At 40.7% G+C, this 16311-nt stretch overlaps 1 protein-coding gene across 1 annotated transcript in view; it reads right to left on the reverse strand.

Annotated features, from left to right (window-relative positions):
- LOC139764789 (uncharacterized) overlaps positions 1-16311 on the reverse strand; it is an 821726-nt gene that overhangs the window by 22776 nt on the left and 782639 nt on the right. Inside the window, exon 31 of the mRNA XM_071691681.1 lies at positions 2304-2449. Coding sequence (XP_071547782.1) covers positions 2304-2449 — 146 coding nt within the window. The remainder of the gene's footprint in view (positions 1-2303; positions 2450-16311) is intronic.

Consider the following 16311-nt stretch of genomic DNA (forward strand, 5'->3'; position numbering starts at 1 on the left):
CCTAGCTTCTCACTGAGGAATCTACCCTAGCTTCTCACTGAGGATTCTACCCTAGCCTCTCACTCAGGATTCTACCCTAGTTTCTCACTGAGGATTCTACCCTAGCTTCTCACTGAGGATTCTACCCTAGCCTCTCACTGAGGATTCTACCCTAGCTTCTCACTGAGGATTCTACCCTAGCTTCTCACTGAAGATTCTACCCTAGCTTCTCACTAAGGATTCTACCCTAGCCTCTCACTGAGGATTCTACCTTAGCCTCTCACTGCGGATTCTACCATAGCCTCTCACTGAGGATTCTACCCTAGCCTCTCACTGAAGATTCTACCCTAATTCTCACTGAGGATTCTACCCTAGCCTCTCACTGAGGATTCTACCCTAGCCTTTCACTGAAGATTCTACCCTAGCCTCTCACTCAAGATTCTACCCTAGCTTCTCACTGAGGATTCTACCCTAGCCTCTCACTGAGGATTCTACCCTAGCCTTTCACTGAAGATTCTACCCTAGCCTCTCACTCAAGATTCTACCCTAGCTTCTCACTGAGGATTCTACCCTAGCCTCTCACTGAAGATTCTACCCTAGCTTCTCACTGAGGATTCTACCCCAGCCTCTCACTGAGGATTCTACCCTAGCCTCTCACTGAAGATTCTACCCTAGCCTCTCACTGAGGATTCTACCCTAGCCTCTCACTGAGGATTCTACCCTAGCCTCTCACTGAAGATTCTACCCTAGCCTCTCACTGAGGATTCTACCCTAGCCTCTCACTGAGGATTTTACCCTAGCTTCTCAATGAGGATTCTACCCTAGCCTCTCACTGAGGATTCTACCCTAGCTTCTCACTGAGGATTCTACCCTAGCTTCTCACTGAGGAATCTACCCTAGCTTCTCACTAGGATTCTACCCTAGCCTCTCACTGAGGATTCTACCCTAGCTTCTCACTGAGGAATCTACCCTAGCTTCTCACTAGGATTCTACCCTAGCCTCTCACTGAGGATTCTACCCTAGCTTCTCACTGAGGAATCTACCCTAGCTTCTCACTGAGGATTCTACCCTAGCCTCTCACTCAGAATTCTACCCTAGTTTCTCACTGAGGATTCTACCCTAGCTTCTCACTGAGGATTCTACCCTAGCCTCTCACTGAGGATTCTACCCTAGCTTCTCACTGAGGATTCTACCCTAGCTTCTCACTGAAGATTCTACCCTAGCTTCTCACTAAGGATTCTACCCTAGCCTCTCACTGAGGATTCTACCTTAGCCTCTCACTGCGGATTCTACCATAGCCTCTCACTGAGGATTCTACCCTAGCCTCTCACTGAAGATTCTACCCTACTTCTCACTGAGGATTCTACCCTAGCCTCTCACTGAGGATTCTACCCTAGCCTTTCACTGAAGATTCTACCCTAGCCTCTCACTCAAGATTCTACCCTAGCTTCTCACTGAGGATTCTACCCTAGCCTCTCACTGAGGATTCTACCCTAGCCTTTCACTGAAAATTCTACCCTAGCCTCTCACTCAAGATTCTACCCTAGCTTCTCACTGAGGATTCTACCCTAGCCTCTCACTGAGGATTCTACCCTAGCTTCTCACTGAGGATTCTACCCTAGCTTCTCACTGAGGATTCTACCCTAGCCTCTCACTGAGGATTCTACCCCAGCTCACTGAGGATTCTACCCTAGCTTCTCACTGAAGATTCTACCCTAGCTTCTCACTAAGGATTCTACCCTAGCCTCTCACTGAGGATTCTACCTTAGCCTCTCACTGAGGATTCTATCCTAGCCTCTCACTGAGGATTCTACCCTAGCCTGTCACTGAAGATTCTACCCTACTTCTCACTGAGGATTCTACCCTAGCCTCTCACTGAGGATTCTACCCTAGCCTTTCACTGAAGATTCTACCCTAGCCTCTCACTCAAGATTCTACCCTAGCTTCTCACTGAGGATTCTACCCTAGCCTCTCACTGAGGATTCTACCCTAGCCTTTCACTGAAGATTCTACCCTAGCCTTTCACTCAAGATTCTACCCTAGCTTCTCACTGAGGATTCTACCCTAGCCTCTCACTGAAGATTCTACCCTAGCTTCTCACTGAGGATTCTACCCCAGCCTCTCACTGAGGATTCTACCCTAGCCTCTCACTGAAGATTCTACCCTAGCCTCTCACTGAGGATTCTACCCTAGCCTCTCACTGAGGATTCTACCCTAGCCTCTCACTGAAGATTCTACCCTAGCCTCTCACTGAGGATTCTACCCTAGCCTCTCACTGAGGATTCTACCCTAGCCTCTCACTGAAGATTCCCCCAACTGCTTACCTGCCGCAGCCGTTCTGGTGGCAGTTGGAGAGCTTTCCCTTCACCGGCTTGTAGTCACCCTCTTGCAGTAACTTTTGATTCTGCAACTTGTACAGGTAAACCTCCTTGTCGCATGGCCGAGGGTGGGTCTTGTTGATGTAAGCCAGCTGCAAAGACGCACCACCTTGTAAGATGTCTGTCATTATCAACCGAACACTTGGGAGAAAATGTCATTATGTGTATAATTCGAGGATACTTTCTTAATGCTTCAAAAACTTTCGAGTATATAAAGTAACTTCTAATGTACTACTTCGGATACAGGGTCAGTGCTAGCGTAATGTCTGGGATGGGGTGTTCTAATACAGCGTTGAAGTGTGTAAATGACGTCACAGTGTAACGCCTAGGGTCATTAGACTGTGTGACATTATCACTCGTCTTAACTACGTGTTTCACTGTAGCTGCCGACTGCTGCTGTGCGAGAAATAGAACTCATCGGTTCAGCCGCGAGGGCAAGGGATCAACTGATCTCACTATTTGTAACCAAAACATGATTGAATGGACAAATTAGTTTCCGATCATATTTCATTATCTGAAGAAACACTATGTTGTAACGTCCTGAAGGAATGTCTTCAGCGTCAAAGATTTTGTTGTATGCTAAGAATCTAATCTTTCATATCTGGAGCGCGTTTGTAAAATCTAGGAATGGATCATAACATTTTTGTTTTAGGAATTGGTAGTAAAAGAGAATTCTGAATGAGAGATTATAATGGATGTTGTTAACTTTATCTATTGACGAACAATGGTTGTGAGCAATTAACTTACGCATACTACAGTCTGAGCACACATTAATATCAGGTTTGATAGAAAGAAAAGAAAAATTACGTTATACCTTAAGGTTTCAGGCACGACAACCATTACACAAGAATATACTGATTTCAATTAACTATTTTCATCGCAAAAACCTTGCCAGGTTTATCATATTCCGAATTTTCGTCTAAGTAGAAAAGCGCATTATGTGTGCCAGAGCGAAAACAATCAAACGACATATAGATTCACTGGTCGAGTCACATGAGAGAGATTCAATAAACAGAACGCATGACAGGCGCGAATGCCCAACTTAATGCAAGTCGGTATAGAGTGGGGGAGACTGTAAAGCCAGGGTATCGAACTGTGAGAATGATTTCTACCGTAGATACTCCAAGATTCTTACAGTCTTTCCCCTTCGTTACTCAAGGTTACTTCTACTTCCTAACTACTGCCCGAGAGAACTAATTTAAGAATATCAGGAATGTCTCGAGAAATAAAGGGAAAACTAATGTTAAATATCAGGAGCAGGACATAAGGAAAAGGGAGTTTATGGGACAAAAAATAACATACCAGGGCTTAGTCAAACATGCAGGGTGAAAGAATATATATATATATGCACGGTACAAGATGAAGGTGAAGGGAGTTCAAAAAAGAGAGGATCAAATCATCCAAACGCTGACGCCTTGAGCAAATCAAAAACTCGCAAGACCAGGTAGCGCAAGGGTCTCCAGCGATGAACTACCGAGCTCTTTGTGCCAGCCATCCTCAGTGCAGTACAGCCAGCCCTGGTACGTAAATAGATGGAGTTTACATACATAGCATTAGGAGGAAAAAAAAATAATATATATATATGTAAAACCAAAAACTGAGGTTAAGCAAATGATAATGAATTTTAAAGCGGTTTTATTCGCTGAAAGCCGAAGTGCCATGCTCCCTGATACGAGCTGCTTCGCATTCGTTATCTGAGAACCCGTGCCACGTTGTGGAATGCTTCACCTATCATCTGTTACTACAGCTTTAGCAAGTCTTGGCTGTGGGGGGATATTTAGTTCAACTCATCACAGGAAAACTTTGTAACGAATATTCCGGAGAACACCGGTAGCTGTTCAAAGTAATGCACAAAATTGTTGGAGGAAAGCCATCCAGTGTTGTGGACGACGTGGCAGAACGTCTTCTCCATCAGTGAGGAGCCAGTGACTAGGGGCAGCGAATACTGAATGATGTGACGTATACCTACAGCCAGTATTGTCCGGAATCCATCTAGCGCAAGGTTAACAACACCTCGCGTCACAGATGAAAAGAAAAAAAAAAAAAAAGGGTAAAGTTTTAAAACCTCAGTCCTCTTCGAAGTAGCTCTGTCGATCTTTTTTGCGTGCAAACAGAAGTGGAGGAAATAATGAAGCCTTACCTTGTTACCGGCACGGATTAATCTGAGGCCTCAGGAAGCTTTTGTTTTTTTTATGAAACAGTGCACTAGCATACGCTGTATGGTTAATACCGTCGACCTGAACTGGTAAAGTGCTACTGGCATCGCAAGCATTATCCACATGAATGCGATGATAATAGAAATTAAGATTTTAAATAAAAAAAAGGAGAATGCTTGAAATACACACGAAGCAAATAATGCAGAGCGCAAGAAGATAAAAATGAGGGTCCAGGGAACTAAAGGAGAAGTAAGAAGAACATGTAGTTGCTTCATCACCTTCAGTGGCAGAGATACCTCCGGCAGTGGAGTCGGCGAGCCCTATAGAGTTCCGCCCCCACACACAGTTGAGTGAGGAGCGACAGAGGAGAGGAAGAGAGGGAGTCACAATTTAAGCAGACGACATCCATTTTCAATGTAAGATCATTGATGAAAATAAAAATAAAATATAGAGGATAAGAGAAAATAAATTACAAAAATGAACAGTCTACGGAAAACTGTTGGATGTACAAAAAAAGGAGTCAAAAAGACGAAGACTCTCTGTGAGTAATGGAGTTACATAAAGTGCTAGGTTATGACTGCCTGTCAACACCTCCCAACCCTCAAGCACGACGGGACTGGGCCTCAAGCACGACACTACGACCCTTGAATTCCATGGAACGGTCTCTCGGGATGATGTTCTGACCTTTAACTCGACTTATGAGGGGTCAGGCCAAAGGTCACGGTAGCTTCGTGTTCAAGTGTCGTGCTGTCGTGGCCGAGCACGAGAGGTGTACCGTCGTGCTCAAGGATGGTAAAGTCGTGTAGCCAAAGAGGTTAGCCCACGGCCAGTTAGTGGACTTAGAGTTAGAATGATTTATCATTATACTTCACAGACAGGTCCTTAACACATGCATGCAATCATATACGAACACACACTTACATATACTCATATATTTACACAGACACACACAAACATCATACATAAACCTAAGAAGCTGTTTGATAGCAGAGAATGTTCAAGAGATGGGGCCCCGCGAGTGTAAAGCGCCCTCCCCGTACACCACAAACAAATAATTACAAATACGTAATTACACACAAAGCCCCAACAGCACCACAAAGAGGGCAGGAATGTTAGGATTCGTTAATTTCATACAAAAAGAATGTACTGAAGCATTGATGGAGTAATAGCAAGTGGTAAAGAGCTAGAATTCAAGGACCGTATGAAGAAAAGAGCACCTGATATTGTTGGAGTCGTGGAAACAGCCGATTTATAAAATTAAGATCTCGTCTGTTCTACACGGAGAAGTACATGATATTACGGCGGGAAAGAGAAGGCAAAGGAGGGCAAAAGTTGGCCCTCTTTGTGAAAGATAACCTGAACTTTCTAGAAATAGTAAAGGATGGTCTATGCAGACAATTCATATTGAGAAAAATAACTAACTATGAGATCATAGCGGTGTTAACATTACATAATCCTCCAAAACACCTGTAACGATCAAGAATAAATTTACAGTGATAACAACGAAGGAATACAATCAGGATGGTACATGAAGCTGTAAAATACACTTCTCAGGGATGGTGAAGTACTGGTAATGGGGGAATTCAATTATAAAAAGACAGACTAGGGAAATTTGGACTCTCATGGTGATAGAGAGTCATGAAGGCAAGTTTTTATAGCGAATATGGGTAAATTTCCTGTACCAACATGACCATGAGCAGACTAGGATGCGTGGGATTGATAAACCAACACTGCTAGATCTTATCTTCGCACATACTGGCATGGACATGGAGCATATCATATATGATATACCAATCGAGAAAAAAAAAAATCAAGCAAATAATTTCGAAGATGAGGACATTAATAGAGCAAAGATGAGATAAGAAATAAAGACGAGGTAGAATGGGGGAAACTATACCAACCTCAGAAACATGTATGGAAACATTTACTAGCAAATGAAGTTTTGTCATTAAGAACCTGAGCACTGCAATGAGAGAGGTTCAGTGAAATTCAAAGGGAAGGAATGAGAACATGGGGACCTCTAGCTCAATTACGGAGGGAATGGTAAGTAAGGGGAAAGAATGGTTTAAAAAATGACGTCAAAAAACAAAGGAGCTCCGCGCTCTACAGTGACGAAGATGCAGGGGCCACTCCAGTTATTTGTAAGGTATCAGAAAACAAGGAACCAGTATACCAGGATAACAAAGGAGGAACAATGAACTTTGAAGAAAATATTGTGGAAAAGTAAAGTGAAAATCCGAAACGTTTCCATAAACTCATCTGGAGTCGGCTGTGAATTAGAGAGCAGCTAATGAAGCAAAAGGGAATCCTAGAGAAAAAATTGACAAAAGGATGATGTAACAGAGTTATCACAGTGGAAAATATTATGACCTCATCATGAGTGACATAGGAGAGGGAGGAGAACACTTAAGGAGACAAACTGTTTGCTGGGAAATCTTAGAATAACTTTCAAGGATAAAGAAATATTTAGCAAGCCACTCATCCCCCACATAAAAGCTAAAACTAGAATATGCTCTTCTTCTAAAGAAACACAAATACTTGATAGAAAACGTCCAAAGAAGGGTAACGAGGTTGGTATTAGTATCAAGAGGTGTGAGTACAGTGAAAAGCTAAAGGCTTCAAAGTCGTTCGCCTTGGAAGGAAGAAAAGCGAATGGTGATCTGATCACAGCCTTTAAGTTTTTAAAACGGATCGATGACGCAGACATTGAACGGTTCTTCTGAATATGCAGGCTTAGAGCAACCAGACGACATAACGTGAAAATTCAGCTAGGAACTTATTACAGAAAGACTAAAAAGAGTACATTTGTTGCACAAGAGTAGTGGATGAACGGAAAAGAATGTCTGATGATATGGTCAATGCAGACAGCATTCAGCAATTTCAGAAGCTGTGTAGGGAGAGAACGTTCAAGATATGGGGCACCACGTAAAACCACCTTTTCATACAAAAAAAATATGTAATCACACACACACACGCATATGTGCTGAAAGTGTGTGTTGATACACTAGAAAAACATCTTGATACCTAATTCAAAATGTCACTGGAGATATGCAAAGTGCCGGGAGGGGTTGGTGGGGTGCCATACCTGTCTATAAGAAAAAGCACCATGAACAGGCACTGACCTATCGATCTCAGTGATGAGTGTGTTCTCTAAGGTTTTGGAAAAGACAGTTTGGGAAGGCAAAGGGATGGCTTTCAACAACAAACCTCTCAGACTTCTACTAAAGAGTGAGCTCTGTCTTAGACAAAAAAGAAGAAAGGTTGGATTGTCTATAACCGGCTTGCCAGAGAACATTTGACAATGAGCCGCATGGAAGGCTTATCAAGAACTTTGGTCATCGGGCGGGGAAACTCCTCTTATGGATAGTCCGTAGATTATCTCAAAGAAGGGAATAACGGACGCACGTCAGAGGAGCCCTCTCAAAGCAGCTTAAGATCACTAGAGGAATGCCACAGGGTTTTGTTCTGGGACCATAACTCTTCTTGATCTACGTAAATGACTCGTCTGAAAGTATGGTCTACTTCTTACTATGTTTGCAGATGATACAGAGGTTATGAGTGAAGTGAAAAAGCGCCCAGGATTGTATCACCTTACAAGGGGACCTTGACAAACTACAAAGTTGGTCTGATACATGGTTGATGAAGTTCAATCTGAGAAAATGTAAATAATGCGAATGGGTCACAGTTAAAGAAAGCCTCGACATGATTATCTAGCAGGAAACAAGATACAGGAATCAATGCATAAGAAAGAGTTGTGAGTTGACATCGTCCCAGCCAGTCGCCAGAGTCTCACCTTAGGAGAATAGTTAAAAAGACCAACTGTTTGCTACCAAATATCAGAATAGCTAGTATATGCTTCTTAAAAGTCTGATCACCGAATCTAAAAAAGCACAGAGAACATTGGAGAAGGTCCAGAGAAGAGCAAAAGAGAAGGTACCAAAATTAAGAGGGGTGATTTGCACGGAAAAGGTAGAGGCTTTAAATTCTGTCTACCTTGGAAGAGAGAAGAGTGAGGGATGACCTGATCACAGCCTTTAAATCTTTAAAACAAATCGATTATGTAGAAAGACGTAGAGACAGGACAACCAGAGAGCATAGAATGTTGTTAAACAAGAGACTTATTAAAAAAGATGTAAAAATTACTTTTATAGTATAAGAGTAGTGGATAACTGGAAGAAAACGACTGAAGACACGGTTACTGCAGACAGCATACATGATTTTAAGTTGTATGTTCAAGGATGGGGCCCCCACAAGTGTAAACCCCTCATCGTCCAGAACAAATAGGTTATTACAAACATTACACACACACACACAATGTACACAAAACACACAAATATAAGCATTGCAACCCAAATATACAGATATATACTTATGTATACGGACAAATGCACACATTTTTACGTATTACACATTCATATGGACATAGAAAAATGCTCGCATATACAGTAGCATACATAGATAAAGATACACGCATACACATACATTTACAGAAACGCACATACATAAATATGTGAACACACAATACACATACACAGAAAAGCATACGAACATGCAAAAGAACACATGAAGTGTACCTACACACACACACACACACACACACACACACACACACACACACACACACACATATACTGACACATAAGCTCTCATGCACATATACACCTACAGATCTACGGAGAATAGCACATAAGCAAACGCACACAGAAAAAACTAAAAAACAAAAAAGCAAACACATGCACACACAAACATTCACATAGAAGTACACGCACTAATAAATAAATACATACACATACGAACATAAACACAAACAAACGCATATAAACAAGCAACACCTTCCGCAGACCACAGTAACAATGACCCTTCATATGCAGACAACATGTTAACCACATCACTGCTGCCAGACATTACCCAAACATCAACAAATATGCAACACTACATCTCACAATCAGAACACTGGCTCACCCGAAACAGATTATCCATATCGCCAAAGAAATCTACCGTCAGCCTTTTTAATCTCTGACAGACACGAATCTATATCACATCCTCTTGTCATCCTAAACTGTCCATCACTTCCATTCAATAAAACTGCATCCATACCGGACATCACAAAAGACATAAGCAAGACATTTACTCCCAAAGTCACATCCAACAACAAAAAAGGCCATAAGCAAAACAAAACGTTCATAGAACACTCTCTGGTACAAGGTTTGGACAAGAAAACAAGTCTTGTAGTAATTCATCTGTACCACTCTAGACAACGCTTTATCGCTTTTCTGATATCTTCCACCATCACAAACAGCCTCGGAGAGACCTAGTGATCTTTTGCTGTTTGATTTTCATTGTATTCCTTTACATTCAACTGCTTGGTCATCCAACCTGTGAAAAACTGATTTTACAAAAGCACAAAGCAAACAAAACAGAGCACTCAGAATAATTACCGGCTGCATGGCAACAGTAAACATTCAACACTTGCGTACTGAGACAAAAGATCCCTCCAGGAATGACAGCTCAATATGCTGGACACTTAGCTCTTGCAAAAGCTCTACGATTCTAGATCATGAGCATCCAAACCATTCTATAACCAGCCACCAGCCCCCAAAGGGAAATCATACACTGACTCCTGCTTCACATTTAACAAAAACACGAATATGACAAAACATATACACACGGAAAGGCGCAAACAAGCTCTAAAACATCCTCCTAACCTAATCCTGAACACCATCCCACAAGCCATGCACCCATCTTAAGCTAAGTTCCCCAAACACATACAAGCTACACTTTCTCATCTACATTCTGGACACAACATTCTTCCAAAATAGATGCAATTTCAACAGTATCACAAGACATATAATGCCCAAGAAGCACTGGAGACTGAAAACTTACCCCTCATACCTTGATATACTTGTGGATGATGCCAAGATCATGAGCGAAGTAAAGAATCACACACAAGGGGACACATACAAACTTTAAAGTTGATGTGATAACGGGTAATGAAATTTAAACCGAATATGTGAAAACTAATGAGGACTGAACATGATGATCTAAGAGCGTTATATGAAAGTTAGAGACCAATAACCAACATATAAAGTTCTGTAAATTTGGTTTGAGGAAGTGAGAGAGTTATACGGCATAGTGAACGTCAATATGAAAGTGTAAACCCGAGGAAGTTTTACAGTTGCGTTACAAGCAAGAGAGTCATTACCCAGTCAATTGTTTCACTGATTACGGAAAACGGTGACTTGGTTCAAGACAACGAAACCATGATAAATATCTTCAATAAATTACTTTCATCCAGTTTCATTGCTATGAGGAGAGAACGTTCGGCAACAAACGGTCATAAAGTTGAAGACAGACCATCAGCGATAAGCGAAATGAAAATAAATAAATCGGCAGGTCCTGATAACCTTTATCCAAGGACAATCAGACAGGTGAAAAATGAGATAGTTAAGCCCTTGAATACTCTTCCAAGAATTCACTGCTACGAGAAAAGTTCCAGATGAATGGAAATTTGTTAATGTGACAATGATATTCAAAAAAGGTAGTAAGTCACCGCTTGGAAATTATCGTCTAGTTAGCTTAACGTCTGTAGTTGGAAAACTTATGAAGATCATTATTCGAGATAAAATTGTAAACCAATTACGGAATCATCACTGGATAAAGGATTTTTCAGGATGGTTTTCGACGAAATCGCTCGCCTGAAAAATCAGCTTGATTTCATGATATAATCAACATGATAAAGGCAAAAAGTTGATCATTTCTTTGGATTTGAAAAAAAAAACATTCGATAAGGTTCCGTATCAAAAGTTACATGCAAACATCAAGTCACATTGCTTTGATGAAGTTTTACTTTGGTTGGTAGGAAACTGGTTGACCGGCCTTAAAAAGAAGAAAAAAAAAAGTGATTAACGGTTAAATGGAGTGCCACAAGGATCAGTCTTGGGACTGGATCTCTTTTTCATCTACGTCAACGATACTGATAATGGGCTACACTGCAAGATATCAAAATCTGTCGATAATACAAAACTGGGAAATGTCTGTCCGTCTTCAGCTTCAAACTGACATACATAAACTGATGGTTTGGGCTCATAGGTGGCAAATGAATTTTGATACCGATAACCGCAGTTTTGCGTATCAATAAAAGCTGAATGGCAAGCTACAGTATGAAGTGCATTAAACTGCAGAAGGTAAACGAGGAAAAAGACCTTGGGCGTAATAATCTATGGTGAACTAAAACCAAATAAGCATTAATGGCACAGAAGCAGCGAAACGAACGAACAAAATTCTTGGATTCATAGGTAGGGAATCACCCTTACTCTTTGCCATTCATAGGTTCGTTCCCATCTTGAATACTGAGCTAGGTTTGGTCATCCTACCTTAAAAAGAGGACATACAGACAGAATGGAGAGAGCACAGTGTGGAGCTACCGAGCTACCAGAGCTGAGAAGCAAATCCAGTGACAGCCCACTAAACGACTTGAACCGATTCAGCTTAGAAAATATAAGATTATGAACAGATCTAACACGAGTATTCAAAATTATCAAAGGCTTTGATACGCTTGATCTATCAAGCTACTTAAGATGTGATTCGTCTAATTTCACTGGCAGGAAAGAATACAAATTCGTGGCCAAACGTCTTACCCCGAATAAGGTAAAGTGATTTTTTGTTCAAAAAGATTGATAACATATGGAACGATTTGCCAGTTAGAGGGGTTGAAAGCAGTACTATAAATACGTTTAAGAATAAAATCTATAAATATTTCGCTTCAAGTCTACGACCTGTAACATTTGCGCCTCCTTAGTCGCTTTAATAATTTGCAGGTAATTCTCTCCGAATTATCTATATGCCTTCTAACTTCCACCACACTAATTCGTGACTTTCTGATATCTCCTACTATCAGAAACAGCCTCAATAGGACCCAGTGGTCTGTTGCTGTTTGAATTTCTTTATATTCTTGGCATCCCATTTTAAACCAGTTTGATGATATCGACGGGTGAACAGTTCTTCGGGAAGATTCAAAGATACGTAGAACGAGCAGAGGACTTAACAAGAAATAAATAGAGAAACCTGTATATAGAGATATTAAGAACTGCTCCTTCACTATGTAAGTGTAGTGGATAAATGGAATAAGGTAAGTGATTGAAAAATCAGCTTGATTTCATGATATAATCAACATGACAAAGGCAAAAAGTTGATCATTTATTTGAATTCCCTCCCCGTACTCCACAAATAGGCAATTCCAAAGTTTATTACAGACACATAAACACACGCTCTCAAATACATATAACGCAAACACTTACGAAAAATAAACATCCATACGCATATACTCTTTCATACAGTATCATGTATACAATTACACACATACACACAAGAATACACACCTCAACATACACGTATACATTCACATACAAATGCATAGAAATGTAAATAAACCAACACCCAAACGTACGCACATACAAATATACATATAAACATACATGTATATATACGGAAAGACAGATACATATTAGCACCAATGTGCGAACATACACAAAAGTGCATAGACTCATATTTACGTATACACACATATAGATACAGACACGCGTGGACACACACCTAATAATAGTATTCATCTGGGTACAGATCTGCCAGTGTTTTGAAGCATCACTTGAAATTATTAAAGTGGGCAGCTTCTGTTTTGTGCATAGATGGGAAGCTACAAAATGGTCAAGGAAGTCGTGAGGGAATAAGAACAGTGTGAAGAACATTATGCCATATATGGACTGTTGTCAAGTCTCCTGGAAGGAGAGCTGTGGCCTGTGGGGTCTTGGAAACAGGGGTAGACGAGTTGAGAGTCCCATGTAGGTCGTCACAGAGGGGAGGAGTATACAGTAAGAAATAAGAAATGCTTGAAACATGTTGTTTTGAAGACTTGTAGTGTTTTCAACTGCTTACTGGGAAGCATATTCATATACTGGGTGTAACTAGGATTCAATGGTCGATTAGAAAACACAAACCAAAGTTGGGCCAAGTCTAAGGGTGTCAAGTCTTGTCTGTCTGTGTCACATTTCTTCTTGTCGGCATGCTCAGACGCAGTCTGGTGATTAACCATGTTACATCTTTGCTGTGTTGTATGTAATGTTCTTATGCCAAGTATTCAGTTGTTTAGTTAATCAGGACTGAATGAGGGGAAAATACGATAACTGGCTGATCTAAGAACTGCTTTACAAAGGACATGGAGGGGAATGAAAGGGACAGTATTGTAAACAACACAAAGTTGTAAAAAGAAAGCTTGGCCAAGGGCTGCAGCTCTTGGTGAAGGTATCTGAATGGGTTCTAAGAGTAAAAAATTACGCATGAATGCCAACAAAGACAGGATAACTGCACCTCAAAAATCGAGAAATCACGCAGTCTCAGGGTGTTTGCTTACTGTTTTTCGTATCGGCATTCACTAATACTAACGAAGATGATAACTGACATGGATGTCATTCTTAAAGGGATGACAAGTCGCCGAAATCGAAAAGAAAAGGGTCATGATGGGAGAGCTAGGTAAGCTTGGGTGCGTGGGTAGGAACTATGGGCCACATGACGCCACGAGAGGTTATGATAGGCTGCGGCAGGACTGTATCATGAAGAATCTTAGAAATCGACTTTTTCTTTCTTTTCTTCAGATGTGGCTGAAATAAAGGGTCTATGGGATATAGCTGTTGTAAAATGGACTGCGGGTACCTACGAGGACGTGCTTGATAAAACGACGTGGGTGATTTTGTATCGTAAGACCAGAGCAGGGAAGGGGGATGGTAGTGACGACTTTCGGGCGGTAGGAAAACGAGGCGCTCGGATGCAGAGACATGGAAGGACCAGATGCGTGGCCGGGGACAGGAATCAAGGAGTAGCATCAAAGAAAAAATAAAACTGGAGGGATAGGAGGGTATTGGTGTTATCCTATATAAGAGTAATCGGAAGACGAGTGATTCATGCTCGTAGCTCTTCTAACTTGTCTAAGAACAGAGATGGTGTCTTAGAACTATCTATATCTGGACAGAGATGATTAACAGGTACTCAGAGTCAAGTCAGACCACTCATAATGGGCGGTATTACCATCGGTTTGTCTAGATACAGAGATTTTAGTCTGCGAATCAGTGCGCTCTGCAGCAGTCTCAGGACACTGATGCTTAACGTTGTTGGCTGAAATGGGTGGACTCTTTTCCCCCCCCCCCCCAGACCCCTAACTGTCTAAGAAGTCTATTAAGTTCCTGGATTTCAGTATTAAAAGTAGGCTGGTTGTTTGAGCCTTAGGCCTATCAGCTACCTGGGTCATTAAGGCCATCACCTTCGTCAGGTGTTTGAGGATAATTCGAAGACCACATACACTCCCACTATACAAGTGGTTCATGTTTCTCTCGCACACTAAATTCATCTCTATCAGCCAGGTTATATATGTATTTCCAAGCAAACTGAGTATCTTTACCATGTACATTTGTTTAAACCAAACCATATCCATCTCTCCAAACAAACCACGTGTACTTCGCAAACCAAAACAGAACTATTACCCAAACAAATCATGTATATCTTCTAAAACAGATTATACGTATACATACCACATACCTGTACAACAGGTCATATTTACCCACCTATATTAAATGGTCATATCCATCCACCTATACGAACTGGTCATATCTACCTATCTAAACGGAATGGGCGTATCTATCCACCCATGTGAACTGGGCATATCCACCTACCTATAAGAAACGGGTATATCCACCCACCTATATGATCTAGGCATATCCACCCACCTATCCGAACTGGTCATTTCCACCCAGCTATACGGACTGGGCATATCCACTTACCTACAAAAAATGTGCATATCCACCCACCTATATGACTTGGGCATATCCATTCACCTATAAGAACTGGACATATCCACCCACCCATAAGAATTAGGAAATTCCAGTTATACACTTGGGTACATCCAACATTTATACGAAATAGGCATATTCACTTACCAATTTGAATTAAGCATAACCGTTTACTGATAAATGATTGGGAATATCCACCTATCTATATAAAATAACATATTTACATCCTCGTACAAAAAATCTTAAATCCACTTCTCAAGACTACTCCTACCGATCCAAGTGGCTTATATTACCTTGTCCATTGTTTTTAATAAAAGAAAAAAGAAAAAAATGTCACTGCTCAGCTGATTTTGCCTCCATAGCAAATCACATTAAGTTCAGCTATGTGAAGCTGAACCATGCACAGAAGACTACGACATTTGTTGTGTTGAGAACACAAGCATACCTGGATAAATGTTAACGAAGCAAAATCATAAAGACAATTATACGTACATCAAAACACAAATAACATCACATGTGTGAATACAGATTTGGCTAGTTTGCATATCTATATATACATAACGTTAGTTACTCTATCTGTAAGTAATTTTCAAAGCTCAGTATTTTCTACGTTACGAATTTTATATGAAAATACTAATAATTTTCTCAAGTGACTTAAAGAATTTTATAGAGACTAACTTTTATACAGAAAGAACATCAAAAATATAATTACAAAAGGAAAACAGGAAAAACGAATACTGGAAAAAGAATTGAGAAAATATATACTATTCCCTTTTGTACCTTGATATAAACAGATGACCAAGAAAATAAGAATCATATCTTCCGAAAAACTTAGACAATACGTGAGAGACTTCGTGCCATCATTTGTTCGACATATAAGATTTCTTGTCATGAGTGTTACGACTGCGTAAAGTCAACGTAGCAAAGGAAATCAATAATCAGCTATGATTTCTTATCGTCTTT

The sequence above is a fragment of the Panulirus ornatus genome, chromosome 4, assembly GCF_036320965.1.
Source record: "Panulirus ornatus isolate Po-2019 chromosome 4, ASM3632096v1, whole genome shotgun sequence".
Taxonomy (NCBI): Eukaryota; Metazoa; Arthropoda; class Malacostraca; order Decapoda; family Palinuridae; genus Panulirus; species Panulirus ornatus.